General features: G+C 42.5%; 1 protein-coding gene across 1 annotated transcript in view; it reads left to right on the top strand.

Annotated features, from left to right (window-relative positions):
• Nucleotides 1-15,572, top strand: part of LOC138296005 (two pore calcium channel protein 1-like) — a 538,306-nt gene that overhangs the window by 221,947 nt on the left and 300,787 nt on the right. The window contains exon 6 of the mRNA XM_069234709.1: nt 6,140-6,258. Coding sequence (XP_069090810.1) covers nt 6,140-6,258 — 119 coding nt within the window. The remainder of the gene's footprint in view (nt 1-6,139; nt 6,259-15,572) is intronic.

Genomic DNA, 15,572 nt, shown 5'->3' with positions numbered 1-15,572 from the left:
TTTTTTCAAGGTTCTTGTAGTTTAATCACTCGAGATATTGGCTGTGGTTTTGGTCCATGTCAAAGAAGATCTAGATGATAGTTAAGTGTTAAATTCCTAAAATTGTCAGTCCATGTGAACTGTTAGATATCGAGCTGCTAGATCTCTAACAGGTGTCAAAATATTTTTGAGGAAGTTGAATGAAAATATATTCACATACTATTTTATTTTATGCCTTTCCTGATGGTTTTATATATATTTTTATTAAGGTTCACTTTTACTTGACGTAATGAAAAAAGCTGTACATAAAGTGTATGGACATCCATAATAAACCCCTTCCTTCCCGCAGTCAAATTCATGCAGTTTGCTGCATTACCTTCATTGCAGTACTGTTTATATTTTTTTTTAACCGCAGCAAATATTCTGAAATATGACCATACTCTGAATTCACGGAGGTATTACAAATATAATATACGGGGGCGGCTTTTATGCATTCACGTGTTCGTTCTGACATCGGAGCATATCTCTAATAAGAACATCTTATCATTTGGACCTGTAACATCTTTTTACAAGTTAGTAGTGATGTAACAAAGCCCTATATAGCTAACAAGGCAAACTCTTCATGTGGCAAACGCGGGAAAAAAACAAAACTTACCCCTTTCCGTAGAAAATAGATTGTCTACTGAAGAAAAGCATGATCCCTTGCTACCTCCTGTATGCCCAGACACAACTGGCACTTTTTGGAGCGCTCACTGATGTGCGTGTGAGTTTATGCTTTGACAGGCACTGACTAAGGCAGCAGTAACTAGGCTTTGAGCACTAAACCCGCACATAGAGACGAGCTGTTGATAGTGAGGAGATTTCTGTTCTGAGGGCACGGACATCTGGTAATGAAATGAAAGATACGCGTTTTTCTTCACGGCAGGGTGTTGAGAGGAACCAATCAACAATGTTTCTACCTAAGAAAATACAATCAAAAGAGTTACAGCACTTGGCAAAAGCCTCCAAGAGCACCGAAGGAACATGCTATTTGTAGACACTTTATGAAAAGTGCTAGAGAGAATCACCAACCCTTAGTACGGCCGAAAAAATAAAAATGCCTACATAGCAACCTTTTGAACTAGCTATACTCCTTCCGAAAAGGTACTTCAGTTGTTTATGGCCCGAATTTGAGAAGAACATAAAATACTCAGGAAGATTGCGAGACGGAGTTCCAAACAAATGCTTAAAATGCCTCCAACCCTACAGCAAAATGATATATATAATCACAATGCCAGGCACATGACCTCACAAAGACACTTGGCCCGCATTCTTGGGTTCTTGTTTATTTAAGGATTTATTCTGTGACTTGCAGTATTTTATAAAGTATGGTTGGGGATACCTTCCTCCATACATAACCACAAAGAAATAAAAAACAAAGAACAGTGCAAGAACTCCTCCCCTTTAATCCATGAAAGGCCTTTTACTCCTAGGCTTCAGGTTGATTGAGAGGACAGTAAACTGGACTCAGACAAAGAGAAAAAGACATCGGAGGCTAGTGTGCATGTATGTGTATGGTTCTCTACACCAGTGGTTCCCAACCTGTGGTCCTGGGACCCCTGGGGGTCCACAAAGCCTCGTCAGGGGGTCTGCAACTGCTTAGAAAATTACATAATATTAACATATTGGGTCCCCAGCTTTCAGTAATGACTCAAAGGGGGGTCCTCGGATTCAAATAATGATTTAATGTGGTCCCCTGGTTCCCAAAGGTTGGGGTCCACACCATACGCTGATCCTTTTGAGTTTACAGAAATAGTTTGGAATCTGTTGATAATTTTTGTTTCCAATATTCATACTGTAGGGTCGTTTGCCTCTCGTTTTTCGCCCTCAAACAAGTTTTCTTCTTGTATTCTGTCAAGTTCTGCTTATTGTTCTGTTGACACATCACATTTTGTGTGTGCTAATAAAAGTGCATGGTGTGAGGAAGCACTTGCTTTTTTCTGATTCTTGCAACTTTGAGCCTCTGTTTAGTAAATCTTCAAGTTGGTAGCTATTGACTACTTTATAGCAATAATCACAATGGACTGCATACTAAAGCAGGGAGCAGCACCAGGGAGGCCTGGGAGAGAAGAATGGGAACAAATAGCTGTTGTGCGAGCAATCCACAGAAGATGGTTACTCCATTAAATGGTGCAGTTGTTGATTTCTCTACAATTTGACCTCTCTTAATCAGAAGTGTCTTCTTTACATCTGCAAAAATGTTAGGTTTCTGGTGAAACTACAGATTAGCATCACTTGAGGGCTTCTGTAGGTGGATGGGCTTTGGTGCCACCTTTTCAGTGGGAAAAGTTAAGTCCACCTCAGGAAAGTTGATAAAACTCTTGCTTAAAACCCTTCATAAGGTGTGAAGTGCCACAGCGACTATTCTGTCTCTGTTAGTTGAAGCATATCTGAAGTCCTTCAGTAAAGGAGTTTGTCCCTCGAAATATGTACAGGTAGTTTGAGGGTGACCAGGTCCCAGACAATTCTTTAAAAATTTCTTTAGTTCTTTCAGTAGGAAGCATAGGGAGAAATATATCCTCTGATCAGCGACATAAGCTAGCTTCAGGTAAGTCAGTGAGAATCTATGTAGTACAAACACTTTCTGTGGTTCTTCCCTTGGCAGCAACGTCTCCATTGCTTTAGAATAGCAGATCCCACAGCATTTTAGTCTGTGTTAAGAGACATCTTGGAAACCCTCTACCTATCTTCGAGCACCCTATTTGGTATAAACTAGATAAGGATACCTGAATTGGAACAATAAACACAGTGGCACCCTTTACCAGTAGTTCGGTAAAATCTCTGGCACCTACTGCCCCCCAAAGAATTACCTTTAGCAAAGGAATCAGTAATTTGGGAGTCAAAACAATTAGTAACAATTGCTTGCTTTTTAGCGGTATACCATGTGGGAATTGCACTTACCATGCCAATTACCACGTGAATTTCACCTACAGAAATATCAGTCAGAAGCAGTTTTACGAGGTACTCCTAAATCCGATGTTCAAGGTAGCACTGTACCTGGCCCCTTGGAATTAAAAGGCCCCTTGTACGGGAAAACCAGTGCACCTTAATTCCCCTTCGAGACTACTCTTTGACAGACCTTTTGGTAGAGAATGCCAGAGGCAGTCTTCTGCCAAGAAAAGTTGGTTCTCACCTCCCTCTTGTGCAATGTACATGCATGAGCCATCAATAGTGGTGTCTGTGGCCTAATTTGTGTGCAGCAGAAAGTGCCATCACAGTTTCTTGTCCAGTTTGCTATTGAGTAGGCTTCCCTTTGGAAGCCTACTCAATAAGGTGCATGTGCTTAATTCCTTCTTGTATAGTAGGGGTTAGACAGTGACCCTTCTATTGTTGTTTCACCTTTGTGTAATGCACACTCCTGTGGTATCCCCGAGGCCATATCTGTGTTGGAAATCCTTTCCAATATCTAGATGTCTCTTGGCTTATTTTGTTGGATCATTTGAATGTTTGTACTTTATGTGCCCAGTGATGCTCAAGTTGTGCTAAGTGTAGCTGCACATCTGGGAGCTTCAGACTAAGAATTTCAATCACGTTTCACATTTGTCCGTGGTTCTGTGCTAGGAGAATGCTATAGTTAAACACCAATAAGATTGTAGCCGTGTTTTTCTTTGGTTAGCACCACACATATTGTGATAATATACAGTATTACATCCACGCAACTGATGACTGTAAGGAGAGACCATGTGTTTCAGGCACTGGCTGCTTTACGCCACTTTTAGCTGACCAATGAGCTGTAAGTCGGTGTGTGTCTAGCACAGCATTGTGGTACCAGAAAAGCAGACTATGGGGCGAAACACGTGTTGGCTGTATACCTTTGAACTGCACGACTAAGATTAAAACAATCAAACAAGCTGTTCTGCTGCACCTACCCATGGTTTTCCAAATCTCTCCTTTCTCTCCTTGCATGTGATGTAACAATGTGAATATACATTGCCAGCATTTCTAACCCAATCTGTGTGGCACAATAATTTTCGGTGTAGGGCCATGCCCACCCTATAGGAATGCACAGGCACAGTGAATCAGAAATTCTCCTTTAAATAAAGCATTACAGTAGAACGACGAGTCTGTTGGCCCAGCCTATTTCTGGACACATTTAACTTTCAGTAGTGGCTGGTGTGTAGGGGCCTGAGGCCCCAGCCTTACCAATACTGATATAAAGCGGACACAGTCACTGAAACATGAAAACGTAACTATTAGATTGTCATGTAATGTTGAAATGCGCTCTTGCGAGTGTGCAAGCTAACTCGATTGCGCACATTAACAGAAAGAGGAGCCTGAGAACTGAACTACAGTATATTTCCAAATGGCAGAGGCAGTATACAGCAGTCTGCAGACGGATGTCTGTATTGCACATATGTGAAGGGTGCAATTCAGTGTTGTACCCCTCACACATGCAGTCAATACTGATAATGCATACCTGTCTGCTAAGTAATCCTGTCTACGGGCACTTATCAAGCAGCTCCCTAACAAATTGAGAAGTCAATTATAGCAGCAGAAGGTAGGATCAAGGCAAGCCAGGCCCACCTGAAACCCCACTCCCAGCTCCTGATAGGGCCAGCACTATCTTAAAAAATGTAGAGATCGGAATGTGGCCTTACTTTTTCCTCTCAAATCAACACGGTGGGCAGTGCACTTTTCTGCAAATCATGATACATCGAAAGGTTCTTGATTTCCTGAAAACTAATCACTGGGGTGAAACTTACAAGAGCACTGACCTGCCCCACATAGACTACTGTAGCTTAATCTATACCGATGGCTACAAAATAATCTATGGAAAATACAACTAATTCAGAAATATACACCCAACTATTTCTGAACATAAAAAGCATGGCTGATGATACTGCTGCCCCAAAGGCACTTCACTGGCTCCCAGTGAACCAAATAATGAAATTCAAGGCTTTTTCCTTTATTTTTATAACCTGTGAGGCTTCGGGCTCTAGATTCTTTCAAAAGCTTTCCATCACGATATTCTGAAAACTCCAATGTCAATTACTGCAAAGTCAAGCTGCCAGCCCAAATTTTATAAAAAAATAAATTGGAAATAAAACTAGAAATTTACCAAGGAGCTAGTTTCCGAAATGGGCTTAAAGCTGAGCTCAGATCTCTGCTGAGCCGGGAAACCTTAAAGCAGAAATTTAACGTGTCATATTTAAATAAATCTGTCCGACCTCCCTCGAACTCCTCATGACTATCCACTTGGCATATGCACCCAATTATACGAGAACTGACCTACACCAACCCAAGGGGATTTAAACAGTTACCGTGAGAGTAACAGTGTACAATTCTTTGTGAGGTTCCACCTATGTAAGATCTTCTTGTGATACCTTCTTCATCTCAGGGCTGGAAAGTGATTGTATGGCAACATATACAGGTTCTACAAAACTCCACTCCAAAATGCATTAATAAATGGACCTGTTGTGTGTAAAAAATATGGACATATATTGAAGCAAACTTGGGTCTTTTGTAAAACAAAATGATAGGCATATTGCCCACACTTTAATGAATGTATATGTATGTAGAGTTGGGAATATTTGTAAAACACAAGAATTTACTGAGTTGTGTATTTGTTGACAGACAACGGATATATTTTGCAACATAATGGCACTATACTGGTGGCAAGTCATGGGTATATTTGTAAATGAACAGTAGGCATATTCTAACAGACAATGAGAATACATTGGTTTTTCATTGTGTCCATGTTCTGCATCATATCTGTAATTACATTGATCGGAATACTCTGCAGTTGTGTGTTAGATATTTATGAAGAGTAATAGAGGCATGTCCTGCACAGGTATCCTGTCCAGTGATAAAGTGATCTTTTGCGACACACCTGTATGCTCTGTTCCTAGAGACAAAACTCCTTACTCTGCATCTACCAGGGCAACAATAGGCTGTATCAAATGAATTAATCACAGAGGCAGTCATGTTGTCTTTCTCTATGCTTGTTAAAAATGTGTCTACCAGGGTAGCACATGGGAACATCTTTGCTTGATCCACACCTCAGCGGTGTCAATTAACCCACCAAAATTCAACAATCTCTGTGCCATTACCATGATATTAACAGAAAGGAGTTTTGTTAGTTAAGCAGCTGATTGATCATTTCTATATTTCTTTTTGGCAGATACGGCGAGCATTCCGAAGCATCCGCAACACATTGCCAGAGATCCTTTACGTGTTTCTGCTATTTATCTTCAGTGTTCTGATGTTTTCACTCATGGCCTTGAAGCTGTTTGGAAGCAGGTGAGGATGAGCTTTGGGCGCTTATGTATGTGTAGGCTATTTGACATTTTACATCTTCAGTAGAGTGGAATGTCCTGGATTTAAGGCTAAAAGTAAGACATCAGTATAATGACCTTACCTAGGGAATTTCTTAATACACAACAATGTCTGTGAAATGTTGCTCAGTTCGTACTTTCTATCAGAGATTTGGAATAGATGCCTGTGCAAACATTGAATACAGGACTAGGGCAATTGAGCTGCTGTTTTTACAGTGCCTCATCCACTGTACAGCATTTTTTGCACCAGATATTTAATTTATTATAGTAATTGTTAAAAACCAACAGAACACACCCGTCCAACAAAACCCGATAATGGAAATGTCAATCTTTACCTCAAAGTCAGAATATTGCGGCAACCAGGGTTTAGTAGATCAAAAAGTACACCCTATAGAATCCATCATATAGAAAAGTAGAGCAGATGGGGCCCCTCGCCAAAACTGATACCACCAGGTCTTTTTAGGTCCAACATTGAATTCTGGGCAGAAAAACTCAACATCCAGTACAGCGTAGTTAGCCTACAGTAGGCTGTCCCAGACTCCTGGTGTGGCTCCACAATACATCTAATCTAGAAAGGAGGAAGTAGGAGCAATCCTGCCAACCATCGTCTGATTACTGTGCTTGACATAGATTCTAAGCACTATGCCAGTTTGTTATTACAAGAATTCTTAGAATGGGCAGAAAGCCTGGAGCTCGTTCCCAGGAACAAACTGAATTCATTGGGGTCAGGACACATCATCGAACTTAGCTGTCCTTGCAGTATGCATGGAAAAAGCCTTCAGCACAATCAATGCCTCATACACCAGTTTTATAGACTTTAAGGCTGCATTTGACAGGATCTCTCAAGATTTACTCTGACAGAAATTTACAAGTGCTGCGATTCTATGAGAACTAATGAAAGCTATCCAGTTATTGTACTGCCAAACATGACTTTGTGTGAAGATTGGCCATGGCACCAAACTCTCCTGGAAAATATACACTATGGTCAGTTAGAAACAGGGTTGCACCCTCACGCCCATGAAGATCAACATCAATATCTCAAACCAAAATTTGATGGCCATGCCTTCACTCATGTCTTGTATGCTGAGGACCTGCTTTTATTGAGCATGACCCCTGTTTGACTGCAATAACTCTTAGATGTGCTGTCTTCCTTCATGTCGTTAAGTTCAGCAAGAAGCTAAGCACACCTGGCTCTTGGTACATTGAAGAGATGCGGCGGCGCGCTTGTGACACACAATACTAATACCTCTGGGTATTATTCAACACCAGGGCCAAGTTCATCCCATAAATCGAGGCAATGGAATGCAAAGCTGCCTCTCTGACAGCAGGTTTTACCATCTTCTCAAGATCATTGCAGGGCCCCATTTTAGGACCACTGCAGAAGGAACAATTTGTACCAGCGGTCAAGAATGGCTGTGAAATCCTACCTGGAAAGGTGTCCAGGCTGTTAAATCTTCTACTGGCCAAAGCCCACCAGACGGTGTATGAGCTTCCAAATCACACCTCGCAGGCTCAGTTGCGCTTGGAGTTTGGGCTGATAAAACAATCTTGGGCATTAAAAAGCTGTTTCCTCAAGGTGTCATAGAGGCACAAATGCAGATGAAAACTCTCTGCACTATACCTCTGGAACTAAATAAACATAATTTGCGGTGCATATTCAGCTGCACATTAGCAGAAGAACAACAATCTCTACAAGCATCCAAATGTGTAATACCCACGTATTACCAAATGAATCAAGAAAAACTACTCAACATAATGAACAAATCCCTCTCCTTGCAAGAGGACAAAGCAACCCCGGCGAATAGGGCTCATGACTGTCAAGTTATTAATACCTACCAGTCTCTTGAACCCCAACCCTACTTTGACCAGGGGTATGCCTACCATATAAAGCTAAAGATTATACAACTCTGTGTAGCTGTTCAACCAACAATGGACTCGAAGGTCACTTGGCTAGAAATAGCTGATGTTGTAGAATGTAGATTTTGTGGCTCACTGAAAGAGACCGTGTTCCATCATGTCCTCTGTATTTGCCCCATCATGCTGCCTGAACAAAAAGATGCTCCAAGGTGTTTTCAAGTAAGCCATGATATGCAGACATGCTCTCATCACATCACTCAACCCCTACCTCATCCAAATAAGTGTACGGATGGTGACATTTTTCACAGTATTCGGCGCAAGGTCAAAAACTGTCATGGGGCAGAGTAATCCTTTAAATCACTGTGACAGTGAACAGTGAACCCAAGTTCAAAGCATGATGCTGTTGCCAGGCACGTGACTGGACCACCTTGTTTTCACTTGTGACCAAAAATTGAGTGCAGTCAAATGCTAGGACCACAGCCTAAGATACTATTCAGAGAAGCACTGGCATTTTAGTAGTTATTCAATGCTCTGGGCAACTGAATTCTACTCAGCTGTTGTCATACATACACATTCATCCTTTTATCCTTCTGAAATCCAAGAAAAAGATGGAGTATTTATGATCTATAACACAGTTTTTATTAATTCAGAGTATAATATTTGTTTTTTTTGATAACGCACTCTGTGTTAAATGTTGTACTGTGGGAACGTGTAATGACTTTAACTGCGCACTTTTTAAATACATTTGAATGCGAATGCAGGACTAGGACACTTGAGCTACTGATTTTACAGTGCCTCATCCACTGTGCATCAATTTATGACACAGGCTATTTTATTCATTATTTTACAAATGTCATTTCAAATAACTCACATAGAAGACGATCTCTTCCCACAGTGCATCTGATTGCACCAGAAGCATGTTCAATATAAAGTGTTGTTCCCAGAAACACGAGAGTGGTATGTATGTTTGTTTTCGGTCAGGTTGAGAGCAGATTACAGAAACCAAGGTCTGATATCAAAGGTGACAGAGCAGGATTTACATGCCACATACTAACAATTGCAGGAAAAAAGCTAGTTTGATTTCACCAGAACAACATGATTTTTGTCAAAAGCTCAACTTGTGAATTTGAACCCAGACCAGCATGTTCCAAAGTCCTCATTTCATCTGCCAGACCCTCTTGTTCTTCATTGACTGTCTCTTTGCTCTTGTTTGGGACATCTTTCATAATGTCGTGTCAGTCGTGTCGTGTCAGTCATGTTACGTGTAAGGGTGTTGATGTTTTTGACATCCTTTGCCAAGAAATTACATTACTGTAGGACTGGCTTTTTGAAAAATCGCATTTGCTAAACTGTTCTGTTACGTTTTAATTTTTTTATGCTGTGAAATGTGCCACTTCAAAAAAAAAGCTGTCTCACAGAGGAAGGTTATGTGAAACTAGAACGTTCTACCCTTTTTCTTGTCTCATTCCACAGCTAAGAAAAACACTTGGCTAACAAAAAAGGCATAATGTGTATAGTATTTTTAAAGGGTAACTCTGGCTGTACAAGAACACTTCCTCCAGCCAGGTTTCCCTCTCCCAGTTGGTTTTCCTAATTTGTTAGGGTATCTCACAAGCTAGCATTGAACAGTTGGCTACCCCTAGCATTTTATTTATAGAACTTGGCGAACCACGGCACCACAGAACAAATGTAGAGGATTCCCTGGTCATTGTAATCCGCCCACCAGATCAGGACTCATTACATTCTATGCTTTTGTCTCAGAACTATTTTAGGATGGCCTTAAACATGGAGCTCGCTTTCTGAAATGATAAAACGGATTCGATCTGGACAACCAGAATAGCTGAAATGGCAAAATCGCAAAACAAACTAAATTGTTTGTTACATACAATTTCCTTTCTAAAGATAGATAGATACGTTTTATCGCTTCTACTTACTTAAAACCATAAAATGTTTGCAAAGCATTTAAAAATGAGTTAAAACAGAGCAGCGTAGTGTCGTGTCGCGCTTCATCAATTCAAAGCATACATCTGCCAATTCAATACGTCATACACGTGCTTGGTTATTACACCTTTTCCAGTGAAAATAAAATAATGATATTTTAAAACAGCTTTCAAAAGAAAGGAAAAATGATGCATAGTTCGGCCAAGGGACCCCTTGACAACTTTCAGGTTGAAGAATAAAGTGCAATGTGTTTTAAAATAGTCTAAAAATCTGACGAGATTATTGAATTACAAAATATACAAAAGAAAGGAAATTTGACAAGTAGCACCATTGATGCCAGTGAACCTAAGGTAACACTTCAGTCTAAGGACTAAACTCACTGGAGAGCCAGTCCTGACATCTCTGCAAGCTATCCAGTAAATGGCCTACATGCTATGTCAGATCACGGACATAAACCTTGATGAAGAGTGTGTGGGATCCAGCCTGTCAGGGAGGATACTATCTAAACCAGATAAGAGTGGTCAGCAAAATTATAACAGGCTACCAATGCCTGTCCGAATCTAAAAATGCTAATTGCAGAAACAAAGGGAATTCTACCCCTGGTTTGCACTTGTCAGGAGAGAAGTGGAACAATTTTTGAAGTGCGCTGTGCAGTATCATTAGGCTTATGAAGCCAGCTAGCTTCAAAGAAAGCCTTTTGCAATGTTGAGGGGCCTGTCAGGTCTGTTTCGCCCTCACCCTGGGCTAAACGCACCTAATCCCCACTAGTCCTAGCCAGGATGTTACAATAAGGCTGTGGGCCAGTGAATAAAGTGCATAGTGCAGTAACATTGGGCTTAAAGCCCAATCATAGCGACTGAATGTATAAGGTGCCCTGTGCGCTTTCAATAACATAGCAAATTAGAATAGTTAGGTGCATTTTGCAGTATCTGGGGGCCTATCGAGCCAGGCTTGAACTGGTCCTGGCAAGCGTGAAAGACCACGGGCCTGATTTAAGTCTTGGCAGAAGGAATACTCCATCACATATGTGACGGAAATCCAGTCTGCCATATTACGATCCCCATAGGCTATCATTGGACTGTAAAATGGCGGAAGGGATATCCGCCACATTTGTGACAGAGTAGTCCCTCCGCCAAGAGCTAAATCAGGCCCCATGTTCGTGTATCGAATGATGACTTGCACAGATTTGTTGTAAGTGGGTTTTGAGTGCCAGCAGGGTCCCATCTGCAAACTAAAGAGCTTCGGTGCTAGCAAGGGCTTACCATGCCGGATCTCCACTGGTCATAGCCAGAATGTTACATGCAGGCTGCTGGCTGGAGGTTAAAGGGCAAAGTGCAGTCTCATCGAGCTCAAAGCGTCCAACAGTAAAGTGCACTATGCGAGTGCGGGTAACCGCAAACTCACACAGGAGGAGCTATTCTTAGACCATAGTCAATCAATCAATCAATCAATAACGTAATTTATAAAGCGCGCTACTCACCCGCCAGGGTCTCAAGGCGCTAGGAGGGGGAGCTACTGGTCGAATAGCCATGTCTTGAGGCGTTTCCTGAAAGACAGGAGGTCCTGGGTCTGGCGTGGGTGGAGTGGTAGGGAGTTCCAGGTCTTGGCGGCTAGGTGAGAGAAGGATCTTCCGGCGGTGGTGCAGCGAATGCGGGGGACGGAGGCGAGGGCGACGCTGGCGGACGGGGGTGTGGAAGGTGAGTCTGTCGTTAAGGTAGGCCGGACCTATGTTGTGGAGGGCTTTGTGTGCGTGGGTGAGTAGTTTGAAGGTAATCCTCTTCGATACGGGTAGCCGGTGTAGGTCTCTGAGGTGGGCAGAGATGTGGTAGCAGCGTGGGACGTTGAGGATGAGTCGGGCGGAGGCGTTTTGGATACGTTGCATTTTCTTTTGTAGTTTGGCCGTGGTTCCTGCATAGAGTGCGTTGCCGAAGTCCAGTCGGCTGCTGACTAGGGCGTGGGTGACTGTCTTTCTGGTTTCAACGGGAATCCACTTGAAGATCTTGTGGAGCATGCAGAGGGTGTTGTAGCAGGAAGAGGAGACTGCGTTGACCTGCTGCGTCATGCTGAGTGCTGAGTCCAGGATGATTCCCAGGTTCCGTACTTGGGTGGTGGGAGTGGGCACAGCTCCAAGGGAGGTAGGCTACCAGGAGTCATTCCAGGCGGAGGGGTTGCTGCCGAGGATGAGGATCTCTGTTTTGTCTGTGTTTAGCTTGAGGCGGCTTGATTCCATCCAGTTGGCGATGGCGTGAAGTCCATTGTGGAGGTTGTTTCTTGCATTTGTGGGGTTTTCGTGAGGGAGATGATCAGCTGGGTGTCGTCAGCGTAGGATACTATGTTGATGTGGTGGGATCGTGCGATGTTGGCGAGAGGAGCCATGTAGACATTGAAGACTTCAGCAATAAGTCTCAGTCACACACAGACAATAAAGGAGAGGCAGGAAAGATTTTTAACAGGTTTATTAAAAAGATGGCAATCTACGATAAAATTTTTGATTAGGATAATGATCAATGCAAGAAGCAGAATGGTAAAGATGACCATTGTGAATACAAAGACTCTCACCATCTAGCAATAAACAATCCCAAACCTAACAAGAGCTAAGTGGGGTAAACCTAATCTGCCAGTACCAGGACCATGAGAAACATCCCCCAACCCTTGTTAACTTGGAATGAGATCTAGGTCAGACTTCGTGGTGACCCAAAGGCTGAATCTGCATCAAGGCGACATGCAGCATAGATGGCATCGATAGCATCTGGTAAGAATCTCTCTGATAACTTTGTCTGTGTGAGATTGATTTTTACAGATCTTGTAGGACCTCTAACACAGGCATGTTCCTAAAACAATAGTTATGGGGCAGGCTTGTGGCGGCAGTTAGGTAAACAATTCCCCCCAAAAGTACACATGATGTGAATACCTACGTACATCAATTGACTTTGACACTGATAGTGACGCCTTCACAGAGTGGCACTAACGTAAAATCAAAACAACTATAAACATGGCAGCTGTTTTAAAAGAAATAATAAAATAAATGGGCTAAGACATAACATAACGTGTATTTGTTCAGCGCACATTCACCCGTAGGCCTCTTGGCGCTGAATAACATGTTTATTGTTACCCAACTCAATGATACTCATTTTATCGACCTCAGAACTTGAATGAAAGGCTGTGTGGACCCGCCGGGATTAGAACCTGTGACCATGAGGTCAAACACCGGCCCCTATAGTGGACACATTAGTCCACTAAGCCACCAGACCCGGCAAGACGGAGCAAGCTAAGCAGGTTAAAAGTCACTATGTGACGCGGCACAGGCCTGCAAGCCAGAAGGCTAAGCTAAACTCCTGAGACCCATTAAAACTAAACATGATCCACTACATACTGTTTGTAGTGAATTGCAAGGCTGATTACCATTCAATTAATACTAATCAGTTAGGCGGTGTGTGCCTCACTATGATCAGTCCCTTTGCACTAGGAAGGATATGAAAAAGTCTGACATGAGGAAGCATCACACAGCAAAATTTGAGCTGCTTAAAGTGTAACACAAAGCTGTGCACCGCGAGGAGCCTCTTTGTACATCAGGCTCATGAGAATACTAAAATTAATATACTCCCATCTTTCACTTGGCCAATGATGTCTGTGTGCCCTTAGAACCCTTGGTTGTCAGTTCACTCCCAGGTTTATCTCACCTTCTTCAACTGATCTCTACTTCCTGATATCTATTCCTTGATTCACAACAACCATAGGATCCCCACAAATGTGGTTGCGGGAGCCAAAACTTTGAAAGAAAAACAGAAGGGACAAAAAAGCTCTCCCTATGCAAACTAGAATAACAGATTGTGGATTCCATGCCTCAACACGAAAGACTATATTTATTAGGGTGATCAAAACATCATGGATCATAAAAAGGTGCAGGAGTGTGTCCTATCCCTAACTGTTGTGATCGGCACAACCAGAGGTGAGTGGGAATGGTTAAAAGAATGGGTCAAGTTCTAATTGTTGAAGTGCTGGGCAGTGAGATTGGCAGAAACAAATTAATGTTTCAGCACTTCTGATTCTCTCCTTGTAACCAGTCAAATTCTGGTCTCCCCATCTTTAGACTACTCTGGTTGGCTGCTGAAAAGCAAATCAGTATGGATGTGACAGCACACACGCTGCGGGAATGTCTGTGGTTTATGAAGACATGGATTGTCTCATGCAGTATCAGGGTGAGGAGAGCTGGGCATTGGACGCCAGTGAGTTATTTGTGGCCCCCTAAATGACACTTTCTGCTATCGGTCCACCATTTGTCTGTCCGTAGAAGCAGATCCTTATAAGATGCAGGCTTGCTAGGTATTTCCTTAGATAGACATTTTTTTACATTTGACCACCTCTAATTTCATGTGAAAAATGGCCTACCTATGCTTCTATTCCCATCAAGTTTTTATCCATCTCATGTCTGCTTTTCTTGTCTAATGCATTAGTGATCCTTTTTCAAACTACCAACTCTCTCTGCAATCTATAACAATCAAGGTTTGTCTAGATTCTCATGTAGAAAATCCTCCCACATCTCAAATTATAAACAATGCAGACACATTAGTCATCCCTTATTTGTCACCTAATTCAGTGACATCCAGAGATCAGAAAAAGGAGGAGAAAAGAGAGGTAAAGATTTTTTTCAACAGAAAGTTTTTTTTAAATAACTTTAACCTTTTCAAATGAAGTACACCTATTTTAAAACGACAGTTTGCACTGAATTCAGTAAATTTGCTATTAGTATTGGAAATTAGAAGTTTACAAAGCACATTTTACAAATTGTATGCCGTCCAGCCTTGGAATACCAAGGGCAGCATATATGGCAAGTTGTAAGCAATACATTCTTTAACAGATGTGCTCCACAATTAGTCTGCATTCATATACATGTGTAGAATATATTTTTAGGATTTGCTAGTCCACCTTGTATATCATGGAGAAACATCTGCCTGACAAGAAGGAGGCTTGAGGGGAACATGGCGGCCGACTAGTGCTCGTTCGGAGCACCCGCCTGGGGAGAGCCACATTACGGCCGTATTGCGGCCGGATCAGCGCCGCCGTGATCACCTGGTGGTGCGGTATTGTGTAGCTGATTGTAGGGCCCCCTCCGTTCCCCTTTCTTACCTTATTGGTGGCGCTTGTCTCCATGGGGGCTCCAGGGATTTTTCCCTTGTGAATTTCGGCAGCGCTCCAGAGTCGGCGCGTGGCACGCTGGAGACCTCGAAGAGGGCGGCTGGGGCAGAGCTAGTATAAGTTGCTTGCTGGTCTTGGAGTCTGGATTGAAGAAAACAAACGCCTGAAACTGCTGAGAGGGGCAGGGGAAGGTAATAAGGTGCTTCCTCAGTTAATGGAACTGCCAGATCAAAGTGTAGATGGCGAGTGGAGTAAAGGAGCTAATAATAAGGCCCAACCTGTGAAACGCATGAAGCGGGGTGTTTCTGAGAGACATTTGCTGAGGCCCTGCCATACTCGCAGCGT

Source organism: Pleurodeles waltl, chromosome 5 (genome assembly GCF_031143425.1).
Source record: "Pleurodeles waltl isolate 20211129_DDA chromosome 5, aPleWal1.hap1.20221129, whole genome shotgun sequence".
Lineage (NCBI taxonomy): Eukaryota > Metazoa > Chordata > Amphibia > Caudata > Salamandridae > Pleurodeles > Pleurodeles waltl.
This window is presented reverse-complemented; position numbering and strand designations above follow the sequence as displayed.